Source organism: Mirounga angustirostris, unplaced genomic scaffold (genome assembly GCF_029215605.1).
Source record: "Mirounga angustirostris isolate CCGP_5_RB_7025 unplaced genomic scaffold, mMirAng1.0.hap1 SCAF_5, whole genome shotgun sequence".
NCBI lineage: Eukaryota > Metazoa > Chordata > Mammalia > Carnivora > Phocidae > Mirounga > Mirounga angustirostris.
This window is the reverse complement of record NW_026991713.1, coordinates 176,365,557-176,379,138: the sequence shown is the minus strand read 5'-3', so window position 1 is coordinate 176,379,138 and position 13,582 is coordinate 176,365,557. Positions and strand designations below refer to the sequence as shown.

At 60.8% G+C, this 13,582-nt stretch overlaps 1 protein-coding gene across 3 annotated transcripts in view; it reads right to left on the bottom strand.

The window, feature by feature from the left end:
* Positions 1 to 2,922: 2,922 nt before the first annotated feature.
* The window catches only part of FBXL18 (F-box and leucine rich repeat protein 18), a 67,357-nt gene continuing 56,697 nt past the window's right edge, over positions 2,923 to 13,582 (bottom strand). The window contains exon 4 of one of the 3 annotated variants that reach the window (XM_064593350.1): positions 2,923 to 4,695. In XM_064593350.1, the coding sequence (XP_064449420.1) occupies positions 4,470 to 4,695 (226 nt within the window). In that variant the 3' untranslated portion in view covers positions 2,923 to 4,469. The remainder of the gene's footprint in view (positions 4,696 to 13,582) is intronic. The other 2 variants (XM_064593349.1, XM_054507710.2) reach the window with 2 other exon arrangements.

Sequence of the window (13,582 nt, the reverse complement as noted above, 5' to 3'; positions counted from 1 at the left end):
CCGTGGGATATGGCCCACCTCAGATCTGCAGCAAGAAAGAGGTACCTCCCCAAAGGGACACGGGGAGAGTTGGTAGTAAAAGGGGGGAGACCACTGAGCTCTCTACCCATCAAGCGCTTCTCTGAGGGCAAGATCGAATCAGACCTGAAGGATGACGAATGGACAGATTTCCATCATGCAGCCTTGCTCAGGAGGCAGAACGTCACGGCAGGGCTTGCAATGGCCACCAACCTCGTGCTCTTTCTCCTTCCCCTCTCTCTCCTCCTCACCCCCGCCCTCCTGGGTTCAAGTTCTGGCTCTGCCACCTGCTTGACCCATGACATTTGCAAAGTCACCTCCCTGTCTCAGCCTCATTGTGCCTGTTGACCTGTCTCTCCCTGCCTGCGTCACCTGCACACCAGGTCACAATCCCAGTTCCAGAAGAGAACATGCCACGCTATGGCGCACGGGACCCGGCCTTCCCGAGCAGCTGTCGTGACCCACTGTAACCTCTGACGATGGCCACACGGTATCTCCCTGCTGCAGAGTGACCTTGACATTCCTCCCATTCAAGGTGGAGTCTATAACAAGATGCTTGGAAGTGACACGGCAAGGCTTACAAGGCCAGGTCAGAAGAGGAGACGCCAGGTCACCCTTGTGTGTTAAGATGCTCACGTGGAGCGCTGAGCCAGCAGGTGTGAAGCTGGATTGCCCAAGGCCACCAAGCTATAAACTCCTCCCGCATGCTGAGGCCCTGGTGAGGTCCCAACCCGCCCCCCCAGCACTGACTCCTGGACGTGTGTGCAAACAGGAGAGAGAAAGGAGCCTCCCCACAGCTGCGTGAGTGAGGCTCGGGGACTGTGACGGCCCAGGTCACCCCCGGGGTGGCGAGTGGGGCCTGGAACCCAGTTCTGTTTGCCCCCCCCAAGGCTGCCCCCCTTGGTGGGTGCCGGAATGACCACGCTCCTCGGCCCTCCTGGGCTTGAGTCTGAGCCCCTCCAACCTCTGCCTCCCCTGTCACACGGCGGCCTCCCCTCTGGGTCTGTCTTCACGTGGCGTCCTCCACTCTGTGTGGGTCAGTCTCTGTGCCTCTTCTCCCCTTCTTATAAGGACACCAGTCATATTTGATTAAAGGCCTGCCGTACCCCAGTGGGACCTCATCTTCACCGATTACATCTGCAGTGGCCCTATTTCCAAATAAGGCCACATTGTGGGCTTCCAGAGGTCAGCACTTTAACGTGTCTTTCTGGGGCACACAATTCAATCCGCCACCCCAACCTGGATTGCCCCTCGCCCCTCCGCCCCCTCCCGCCACCAGGACACAACCGAAGCCCCTCCCTCAGAAGGCACGGGGTCCTCCAGCCCTCCATGAGGTGGAGGGGCAGACAGGCCTCGTGTGCGAGGGGCAGGTCTGGCAGCGCCCACCTCCCCTCAGCACACACGCCCTGGCACAGACCGTAACTGGAGGGACCCCAGCCCAAAGCCGCCGTGACTCGGGGGCTTCGGCTAGCGAGGCCCCGGGGCCCAGGCACCCCTCGGCCAGTGGCTGCGTCGAGTGGAGCCGTCCTCCTCCCGCTCGTCCCACACCCTGCAAGGGCCCCGCTGACCCACGTGGGAGCTGACCTGTGACGCTCGGTGTTCTGGCTGCCTTTCCTTCGCTGTCACTCCCCCCACCCCTGCTTTCTGAGGGTCACCCCCGAATAAAGCACCCGCCCTCCCATCCTCGCTGTAGGGATCAGCTCTGGGGGGGCCCCTCTGGCAGCCAATTCCTGCAAACCCTGCCCCAGCTACATGGTCTCCACCCCAGAGAGGCCAGTGGGGACCCAGGAAGGGCTGCAGAGCCGGGGCCCAGACCCGGGAGCGCCTGGACCAGAGCTCCGCCCGCACGGCCTGCACTGACCTGTCCGCGTGTGGGGTCTGGAGGGGACGGCGTGGTTGCCTCTCCAGGTCACATGGTGGGATGGTGATGAGAAGGTCTTGAACCCCGATGATCCTCCTGACCCGGCTACTGCCTCCCACGGGTAGGTCAGCCTCAAGCCAGGGAGCCCAGGTCAGCGTGCTCGGGCCCCGGGAACAGTTCGAGATCAAGGCGAGCACAGAGCCGGCTTCTCCTGTGGCCTCTCTCCGTGGCGTTTAGACACTGTCTTCTCTCCGTGTCCTCCCGTGGTGGTCCCCCTGTGCGTGTCTGTGTCTGTGTCCCAACCTCCTCTTCTCGTAAGGACACCAGTCCTGTTGGATGAGGGCCCACCCTAGTGACCCCCTTTTAACCTAATTACCTCCTTCAAGGCCCCGTCTCCAAATGCAGATGCATTGTGGGGTATTAGGGGCTAGAACTTCAACATACGCATTTCGGGGGACAGAATTCGGCCTGTTTGGGCTGCTGTAACAAATATCCAGAGCCTGGGGGTCTTAACCAACAGGCATGTATCGCTCACATTTCTGGAGGCTGGAGGTCCACGATCAAGGCACCGGCCAACTCTGTTTGGTGAGAACCTCTGTCCTGGTTCATAGATGGCTGTTTTCTCACCGTGTCCCCTTACAGCCCACACCAGAGGCCCTCTGCTTTATCATGCTCTCCCCCACGTTCAATCCAGTAGATTTCAGTAGATGTCCACCCAAGGAACAAATGAAATGACATGATCCTGGTAGGGTTTTGAAGGATGAATAGAAGTTTGCTAGGCAGAGAAGGCAGAGACAGACATTCCAGGCTAGAGGAATAGCCCGTGCTGAGGCCTAGAGACCTCCCAGCAGGGTCTGCCTGGCTCCCTGGTAGCATGCTGGGCCTGGGGGAGGGGGAGAGCCAGGCATGCCCCCCCCCAGGTGACTGGCCACCCCAGGTCAATGCAAGTGGCGGTGGCCCTGTGCCACCCTGCTGACCTCCCACCCCTGAGCCAAGGCCCATCCAGCCTCCACAAGGAGCAGGGCCCCAGCACCTCCGCCCACAGGAGCCCAGCTTAGATGATTCTAGGTATCTCTTTTCCCCTTCACGCCTGGGTGGGTTGAGCACTATTTATTCAAACTTGCATTTTATTGGTGTTTTTGTTGAAAGCCCAGGAATTATTCATGGCTGGGATTCGGTTCTCTTCTGGCAATGACTGCATTTTTGTACACAAGGTACAAATTACGTGTCAGTTCAATTCACCGTCAATCGGAGGCTGCCCCCAAGCATCAAGCAATGGAGGCTCGGAATGTTCTAGAAGTCAAGTCTGGCTGGAGGCAGCAGGGGCCTGGGTGGGTCATGGTCCCCGAAGTCACTAGGGATAGAGGACGGGGAAGGGATATAAGGGAGGTGACCAGGGAAAAAATCCCACCTCTGTCCCTTTCCCTTCCATGAGCCTGATCGGGCTCTGTCTTCCCAGGTGAAAAATGGGTGCTGTCGGAGTATTTATTTAGCACAGGAGACTGTCCATGTGGCCTTCCACATGTGTCATCACCCATGCCCGGCTGTGTGTCACACGCAGGGGGCCCTCCGTGGGGCCTAAAGAGGGGGGCAGAGATGCCGAAGGAAACGAGAAATGAACGCAGAAGGGTCAGCCTCCACTCCTCGGGGGGTGCTGATGTGAGAACATGGCCCCAGGAGCCTTTGACGCCCCTCCTACTGAAAGGTGGGGTTTCCAACACCCCGTGAAGCTGGCCTCTCGACAGAATGTGACCGAACCAAGGGTGCTGTGTCTGATTCGGCCTCCCCCAACCGGCATCTCCTGTTTCCTGTGTCTTGGGGTGACACTCCTTGAATCCAGCCACCATGATGCAAGGAGGCCCAAGCAGTCCCGTGGAGAAGGACGCACGGAGGGGGACCCCCGTCGCCAGCCTGCATGCACGTGTGGGTCGGGCGCCACCTTGGAACCCGCCCCGGGGGTGCCGCGTGGAGCTCTGCCTGCCGAGATCCGCTCCCACGGCAGATTCACCAACAAAATAAATGACTGTCGTTGTTTTTGAGCCAACGGTACTGGGGCGGTTTAAGTAAAACATGGGGTTCAGGTGAAAAGAATTTCTTAGGCCCCGTCACAGACGCCTCCCGTGGGGGCCAGAACCCCCCCCCCAGGTACCCATTGCCCAGACTTGCCCTGAGGGCCTCCCTGCGGTGGTCGGCTCCTAATGTTCAGCGGGCTCTCAGCGGCGGTTGGGAGGGAAGCCGGTCTCTGTGGCGTAAATACTCCTGAATCATGTTCACCAGCCTCCTCGCCAGTCCCAGATCCAGGTGTTGGCAGGGTTGGTGCCTCCTGAGGCCTCTCTCCGTGGTGTGTAGACAGGTGTCTTGTCCCAGCGTCCCCACATGGCCTTCCCTCTGCGTGTGTCTGTGTTCTGATCTCTTCTTACAAAGACACCAGTCAGACTGAAATAGGGTCCATCCTAATGACCTCACTTTACCTTAATTAGCCCTCCGAAGGCCCCAGCGGTCCTAGGCGCCACCCCTCCATGCAGCTCTGTATTCTGAGGTACGGGGGTTAGGACTCCAACACGCGTCTTGAGGGACACAGCTCAGCCCATCACACCCCCTCCAGGTGGAGGAAGCAGCCTGAGCAGAGGTCCAGAGGCTTGGCCGAGCCGAGCCTGATCACTAGCCTACCTGCTCCGCAGACGTATCCCACTTGGCCCAGACTGAAGAGCCCCGAAACCGAGGATCTTGGGGGAAGCGAGTTGGCAGGGAGACTCGTCAGATGCTGCTGAGGTGGGGCTCTCGAGAGCCTACAGCCTCTCTCACTGTGTCTCACTCTGTCAAATAAATAAATAAAAATCTTTAAAAAATAAAAAAGATGATTATAATTAAAAATGTAGTTAAGATGCAGTCACACCGGATTTTTATTTTTTTGTAAGATTTAGTTTATTGTTAGAGAGGGAGAGAGCACATGCAGGGGGAGAAGCAGAGCGAGAGGGAGAAGACTCCCCACTGAGCAGGCAGCCCGATGCGGGGCTCGATCCCAGGACCCTGAGATCATGACCTGAGCCGAAGGCAGACACTTAACCAACTGAGCCACCCAGACGCCCCTATCTTTATTTATTTTTATTTTATTTATTTTATTTATTTTATTTTATTTATACACTGGATTTTTAGAATGGGCCCTAATCTGGTGACTACTACTCTTAAAAGAACTGGGAGCTTTGGATACAGACACCCACCCTGAAGAAGGGGGCCATGTGACCACAGAGACAGACACGGGCTGGGGGTTCAGGTACCCGCCAACCACCACCGGATGCTGGGAGGGAGGCATGGGATGGGTTCTCCCCTCGGGCCTGCAGAGGGATCATGTAACCTAGGACTTCAGGCTTCTGGAATTGTGGGAAAATACATCTCTCAGCCACTAACTTTGTGGTGTTAGGGCAGCCCCAGGAACCCAGGCACCCAGGGTACCCCCCAGGGCCCCAGGGGCGCGAAGAACCGATGGCCAGCGCCCATGGCCATCAACACGTGGAGCGGACCTTCTTTCTGGCCGCACCTTCTTTACACATCCCAGCAAGAGGGGCACCCTGAGTCCCCGCGGTCTGGACCAGGGCAGGCCCGTGACGCCTTGGACCAGAAGAACAGGGCAGAAGTGTGGCATAGGATGTCGGCTGGGGCAGGAAAGGTCATCGTCCAGTGTAATTTCCACCCGGTTCTCCGTGTGCTCGGGGGCAGGCCACCAAGTCAGGGGTCCCAGTAGCCTGGGGCCGCCACGCCACAAGGAAGGCACCAGGAGGCACCCCGGCCAGGCAGCCCTGGCTGAGCTCCCCACCCCAGCCAGTGCCACCGTCACCGTGTCACCAGCCCTGGCTCCCAGCCTCCCTGGACCCGGGCCTGCCACACTCCGATGACGGCAGAGCCCGGGGTCATCTGACTGTGACCACGTGACAGACGGCAGGCGGGAACCGTGCTGAGCATCTTCCTGATGTCCTGACCGGCAAAATCCTGAGCTAAAAAAAAGCTGGTACTAAGTGGCTGCGGGTTGCACCAAGTTATTACACAGCACTGGTAACTGGAACCGCCACTGGGCCCCGTGTGGATAACGCTCAAAGTGGGGTGCAGGGCTGCCCGGACGGGCCCGACAGAACACCTTGCACGCGCCCCCTGGCGGCCCTGCCCCCACGCGGACGCGAAGGCAGCCACAGCGCCCACCGCCCTCCGGAGGGTCTCCCGTGGCTGCCGTGGCTGCCGCTCCTGGGAGAGAGAGCCCCCGGCAGGGCCTCGCCGGGAGCCAGGGGCCGCGTGGCTCTGGGCCCGCTCCTGTTCCCCGAGGCCCGGGGCCACTCCAAATACCCGCCCTGCCCACAGCGTCCCAGACACAGGGCGGAGGGGCCGAGACAGGCTGGCCAGGGGCCCCGGTGACAACACAGCCACCACGCCCTTATTCCGTCTGCTGTGCAGCCCTGCCCGCCTGGCTCCTCTCAGCCGGCCTTGACATTGGCATTTCAACATGGTGCAGACGGCAGAGACCCACGCACACGCGCACACGCGTGCCAACCTGCTTCCCCGAGGAACGGCCACGCTCCGCAAGCCGTCCCCGCCAAGGCCGGCCCGGGCTGCGGGAGGAGCGCTGGGCATCGGGCCCAGCCCCGCCACGGCTCCCCCGGGGACTCGACTTTCTCATCTGTAACGCGGGCTGAAGATACCCACCTCTTGGAAGCAACGTCCCATGGTGGGTGCGCAGGAAGTGTTGCTGACATGGGGTGATGCAGGGGAGCAGGGAGAGCGACTGTCTGCCCTTCCCTCCCTCTCTGCCCCCCAGGTGGCCCCCAGGGGTCAGCTGAGGCTGGCTGTAACAGCTCGCCCCGCCATCAATGCTGCAAGCTTTTTGACGACTGAGCTGGCTGGTTCCTCCTTCCCTCCCGCCTGCCCAGGCTCCTCTCTGAGAGCTTCTGGGGAAAGGCGGGCAGTGAGCATTTAAGACGGTGGCATGAACTGGGAAGGAAACACACACACATTGAGCACCTCCTGCATGCACGCTCCAGCAGGCTGAGGCCCCCATGAAGTTCATCAAATACCTGCCCCTCTTGCCCCATCCCCAGGCCCTGCAGCCGGCCAGTTCCAGGATGGGGGACCGAGGCTGGCAGGGAGGAAGGATCTTGCTGGGCCCAGCCAGCCCCAGGTCAGTGTGGTCTCCCCATCTCCACCGAGACCTGAATGTGCTCATTAAAGATCCCAATTCGGGCGCCTGGGTGGCTCAGATGGTTAAGCGTCTGCCTTCGGCTCAGGTCATGATCCCAGGGTCCTGGGATCGAGTCCCGCATCGGGCTTCCTGCTCCTTGGGAGCCTGCTTCTCCCTCTTCCTCTCTCTCTCTCTCTCTCTCTCTTTCTCTGTCTCTCATGAATAAATAAATAAAATCTTTAAAATAAAAAATAAAAAAAAAATAAAGATCCCAAATCCCTTAGCTTTTAAAACACAGGCTCCAGGATCTGAAACCAGGGGATTCAAAGGCAATTCTCAACCTGGGAGACAGGTCTGCCCCCACAGGAGCGGACAGGGCAGGAGGGGGTGCCTCGCTGAAATAAAGGGGGGCTCCGAGGGGCTGATGACTCAGCCAGGGCAGGTAGAGGGGCCTGAGCTGCCTTGAGGGGCACCAGGGTCCCCCTCCTCGCCCTCCCCCTCATCCTCCTTCTCCTCCCCCTCCTCCTCCCCCTCCTCCTTCCCCTCCTCCTCCCTTTACAAATGCCTCTCAGCTGCCCTCTCTCGTTCCTGAAATTCCACTCCGGGCTCCACCCTGGGGCCCAGGCTGCGCAGGCCTTGCGCGGATGCATGGATTCGCTGTAGCAGGTCGGCTCTGGGCCTCAGTGTCCCTCCCTGTAAGTGGAGACAGGAAGGGGGACCACCTGGGAGCAAGGAAAATTTTGGGGTCAGTCCCACACTCAGCAAATATGTGTCAAGCTCCTATTCTGACCCCGGGGTTGGGGGCGGGGGGCACAGCCGTGGGCAGGACCCTCTTGTCCTTCCCCTCACAGGGCTGTGGCAGGTGGGCAGCCCTAGTCCCCGACCTCGCATCCACTCAGACACCCTCAGGCTCACTGGCCAGTGAGCTCTTCGGCCTCCCAAGTCCCCCTGGCCTGTCACCTGGTGCTCTGGGGGCTCTGGGGGTCAGAGCTCAGGAGCTTGAGTTGGTTGGGTGGGCCGTGGCAGCCACGGAGGGGTTGAGAGGAGTGACTACCCTGTTTGGGGACCTTACCCGGCTCATTAAGGGAGGGTCCCCGGGGTACCAGCGAGGGGGCAGGGGGGGAAGCCAAGCCAGGGTGAGCCAGTCACAGGTCACAGCTCGGGGCTGTCCCGAGGTGGGGGATTCTTTCCAGGGATCTGCCACACCCACCAGGGCCCCAGTGACCCGAGGGCAGGCCTCTGAGAAAAGCGCAGGTGTCAAAAGGATCTAAGGTCACACTCAAGAGTCGTAAGCAGTAAGTAGGCCGGAGGTGACTGGGGCTGAGGGAGGCGGTGGGAAGCATGTGTAATGGGGACAGAGTTTCGGTTCGGGAAGATGAAAGAGTTCTGGAGAAGGACGCCAGGGCTGACTGCACAGCAGTGGGACCGCGCCGAACGCCCCTGACCTGGGCCCGGGGGGCGGGGATGGGGGCAGTGTGCGCTCCTGCAAGAACCCAGCTCTCCAGAAAGGGCGCCAAAGGTTCCTTCCTGGAACCTTCCTGGAACAAGGTTGTCCCTGGAGACCTAATCCCTTCTGGGGATTTAAAAGCCACCAACTTGCCAAGGAAGAAGCCGACTCCCAGCCTTAGGCGATGCCAGCTTCCCATTTTAATTGGAGCGTTTTGAGCCCTGAGCGCGAAGTTCCCAAAGTCCCAAGGCTCCCCCGCTGTGCCCACAGGGACGGGAGACAGGTGCCAGCTCCGGGCCTGGGGCTTCCGAGCCCCTGGGGCTTCCGAGCCCCCGTGGCTCCATCAGCGGTCCGATCACGTGGGGTGTGGGGCGCCCACAACCGTGGCTGGTGAGTGGCCAGGCCACCAGCCACCAGCTGTACAAAATCCCCCATCCCAGACCTCCACTCAGTGCCAGCGAGCGTGACAGAGCATCCAGTTGGCCCGACACTGTCCCACTTTCATCGCTAAATGTCTTGTGTCCAGGCAGCCTCTCGGCCCGGCCCGCGTCACCCTGCCACCACAACCAAGGGGTGTAGTGGGTTAAGCGGTGTCCCCCCAAAAGACATGTTTGCCTGGAACCTCAGGATATGACCTTATTTGGAAATAGTCTTTGCAGGTACAGTTAAGGTAAGGATCTCTGGTTAAAGATCATCCTGGATTAGGGTGGGCCTAGATTCAGTGAGAGTCCTTATAAAGAACCAGAGCGCACACACACACACACACAAGGGGGGTGTGCAGGTGGGGCCAGAGGTCGGAGGGAGACCTCCATGAGCCAGGGAACGCCAACGATCAAGGAGAGCTAGAGCCACCAGAATCTGGAAGGGGCCTGGAGCGGATTCCCTGTCCGAGCCTCCGGAAGGAACCGCCCGGCTGACACCTGAATCGCAGACTTCTGGCCTCCAAGGGGTGAGGGAATAGATTCCGGTTGTTTTCGGCCACTCGGCGCTGGGGGCCCTGGCCAGCCCCCCGGGGGTGCCTCCACCCCAGCCTCAGCCCCACGGCGGCTCCCGGCTCCAGAGGGCTAATCTCCTGCTGCTCCCACACTGGGCACAGGATCTGTTTTCCATAAACACTCTTTTGAACCGAATTTCATTTTTCTCACCCAAGGAAAGCGTCTGGAAGAGAATGCCCAGACTCTCAGGGTGGAGAGTAAAGGGGGAGGAGGATGTTCTGTGTTTTGTTGAGGGTTTTTTCTTTTTTTTCTGGCATTCTCTGTCCTTCCTGATTTTTCTCTAATGAACATGGGGCCAAGGGCCTCTGAAAGTGGGTTCCTGCCCCTCGGGCGGCTCTAACATCAGGAAGCCAGGGCAGGGGAGCATGGAGGGGAGGAAGCAGGTCGCCCAGGGAGGGCAGGACGCAGTGACCAGCACTCAGCTATCCCCCCTGTTGCCCCCATGTTGAGTGCTGGGCGCTGGGAGGCAGGGTGGGAGGGAGAGGTGCTCCAGGCAGATAACAGCTGGTAGCCGGGGACCCCCCCAGGCTATCAGCCCTCCGGAGGGGAGGACGTCCTCCATCCTCCTCCAAGACCAAGATCCTCCTCCAAGATCCAAGGCTCGGGATCTACAAGCTTATTTACACAGGCTGGGGCCTCCCTGCCCCAGATGGGGCCCCATACAGGCCCCAGAGGCCACAGAGACCACCAGGCCAGAGGCATCCATGCTGGAGGGGTGCAGGGACTCAGTGGAAGCTGCCCCCCGTCTCCCAAACTCGGCCCCTTTGCAGCATCTTTAATTTGTTTGTGCAGAAAATAAGCTAAGGGAGGCAGCGGAGACTTTGTTTAAAAAAGAGCAGGCCTCAGCATTTCCCGGGCGCTGGCAGAGTGCCTGGGAGGGGGAGGGGGAGGAGGGCGCATGTGGATTCATCTCATTCCTGCGTGGAATCGCTCCCTCCATCACCCACCAGAGGCCCAGCCCGCCTGCTCTGCCCCGGCTCCGAGGCCCGCACCCTCGGTCCTGTGGCCTGGCTGAGGGAAGGCCCGAAAGGCCCCTCCGCGGAGACCTGGGCCCGCCCCCCGCCCCCGAAGCTGGGGGGGGCGGCGGGGGGGGCAGCAAAGCCAGGGCTGCCCGAGGCTCCTGCCTGCCTGGGTCTCAGTGACCCATCTGCACAATGGGATCACAGGGTCACGGCCCCTGAAGTGAGGTGCGGACGTGTCCACAGGGCGTGAGAAGGGGTGTGTGTGCCGAGCGTGCCCGGCACAAAGTGGGTTCTGACGCAGACACGCTTCCCGGTTTGAGGGGTCGGCAAGGGCAGGATCTCTTCATGGGCCCCCGCTCCAGGCCAGCCCCTGGCGGCTCTCTGGGGCACAATGCTGCAGAGGGAGGCTGAAGCTCAGAGCCCACGGTGGCGGAGCCTGGGTTCTCCCTGGCCTCCGGGGGGCGGGGGGCGGGGGGCGGGACGGGACTCCACCCAGGCACCCCACGGCCCCACCCCAGGGCCCTGGCGTCCCTGGCTGCGCACCCCACGGCCATGGCAGGCAGCTGCCCAAGGCTCCTGGCAGAGGTGGCCACTCTGAGCGCCCCCCACCCCGGGGCCTGGCAGGGCTGGAGGAAGCCCCAGGAGAGGGGCCAAGGGCGCCCCCCACGCAGCCACGCCTGCTTCTCCAGATTCTGCAGGCTCTGCTGACACCTGCTGGCATCACATCACCATAGCAACCCTGGCCGCGCCTCCCCCCCCCCCCCCCCCCCCCCGCAACAAGGAGTGAATGGGGTGGGGGTGGCCCGGGGCAGATGGGGCCCAGTGGACCCACAAGGGTGGCGCCCACTGGGAATGGCAGGCCGATTCCGGGGGCCGCTTTCCATTATTCCCACAAAATGCTGTGCCCCCACCCTGCCTGGCCTCATCTCTCCTCCACACCCCACCGCCCCTGAGACTCCCCAGAGCCCGGCCCTGCGCCCAGCCCCCAGTCCTCAGCGCAGGACTTGTCCTGGGGTACAGGCTTCAGGGGTTCCCATGTTGGGCACCGTGACCCCTCCCACCCCGCTGGGGCCACCAGAAGGCAGGCAGGGGGGTGCCTTCCCCCACCCCAGCTCCCCTGGGTTTCAACCTCCTCCATACTGCTGGCCCGCGTTCACCTCACTCCATGCCTGGGCCCAGGCCAGCCACCCCTCACCCGGGCGGCTGCAACCCCTCACCTGCATGCGTGTCACCCCTCACCTGGTGCCTGCCACCCCTCACCTGCGTGCATGTCACCCCTCACCTGGGCTCCTGCCAACCCTCATCTGGGCACCTGCCACGCCTCACCTGCACGCCTGCTACCCCTCACCTGGGTGCCTGTCACCCCTTACCTGGATGGCTGTCACACCCCAGCCCCAGGCTCTTGCTCTTCTGTGGCCCCCAAAGCCACATGTGTGTGTGCCCCACAGGGAAAGTCCCAGACCCTCCCTCAGGCCACACAGGCCTGCTGTTCCCGCCTGGGGGCTCAGAGCATCCCATCCCCCTTCCCAGAATGTTTTTCCAGCTCTGTCGATCTCTGTTCAGCAAAGCCTTCCAGGACATTCCACCAGCTGGGACCTCTCTGGGCCCTGTTGTTACCTGGGGACTGTGTCTCCGCCTCACCACGGTGCCCCAGTGGCACTGTTATGATTGCAGGGTCCCCACTGTGCCTGGGCTGAGCCCAGTGCCAGCACCGGGAAGCGTTTGCTGACTTGGGGGCCTCCTGGCCTCTCCCGTCCCTGCTGGCTATGCCCTATGGGATGACACAAGCCTGACCCCGCATGCCCAGCACATCCTGCCCCCAGGGCCTGGCACTGGGCCTCAGTACACAGAAACGGGGAGCTGCAGCGACCCTTCTGGAAGCCTTCTGAAATGGCCGCTCAGTGGTGGGAGCCGGTGATGGACGTTGGGCCACCATCTCTATTAGTCCCTTTGGATGGGGTACTGGGCCGGAAGGACGAAGAGAAAGAGCCCTGGTTTTGCCCCAAGGTGGCCCGGGGTCTTGGGTTGGTCACCTCCTCCAGGGCCTCAGTCTCCCCATCTGTACTCAACAGATTGGGCCCATCTGGTTCTGACAACTTGGTGATGCCTGGGTGGACCCTGATGGCCGAGGGGGAGACCAGCCCTTCCCAGATGCTCCCCATGCCCTGGGTACCACTCATGCTCTGGGTACCTAGCCGCCCTGTAGGCCTGGTCCAGTGCCTGTTCCCAGTCTTGCACCCAGAAAGCTGGTGGCAGCCCCTGCCCCAGTGCCCAGAAAGTCCCTGAAGCTCAGCTGGCCCCAAAGGGGAGGCTGGTCTCTCCTCTCATCCCCCTCTAACGGCAGCACCGAGTGCCTCCCGGCCCTCCTGGCCATCCCGGCCCAGAAAGACAGCCACGATGTCAGGGCATCTTGGCCATGGTCACCAGAAGCCATGTGTCGGGCCGGGGGAGGCCCCACGGACTGGTCAGCAGACCAACCTAGCCTCCCAACACACCTCTCACCTCTTTCTCTGGGGCCTCTCTTCCTCCTCTCTCCACCCCCTGTCAATCTGTTTGGTTTGGGTTTGTTTTAAAGATTTTAAGTCATCTCTCCACCCAACATGGGGCTCAAACTTACAAGCCCAAGATCAAGAATGGCAAGCCCTAGGGCTGCCCCCTGCTAATCTCTTCATCTGATTTCCCTCTGCTTCTCTGTCTCTGGCACCCCAGGCAGAGGGAACAGCCTGTGCAAAGGCCCTGTGGTGGACCAAGCACAGAGCAACAGAGGACTTGAAGGGAGACAGGCGGGGCAGAGAGTAGAGTATACAGAAGCAAGAGCATGAGATGGGGAAGGGACAGCACTGGATGCTGAGACTCAGAATGGGGCCATCCCCTCTAAGAACACAGACTTGCAGGCTGACAGAGAACAACTCAAATCAGATCAGCTCAGGTTAGATCCACCAGAGTCATCATACTTGTGTATCAGAAAAGGATCTAGTGGACACTGTGTGCTCCATAAAATCCAATCTGTCCCACCCCCATTCTGTAGTAGCCCCCATGGTTTGGGTGGACCCTAACTGGTCTAAGCAAATCAGGGTATTCTCATCTCCCTGGTCATAATAATTGGTTCAGGGGTAGGAATAAACAAGGAATCCC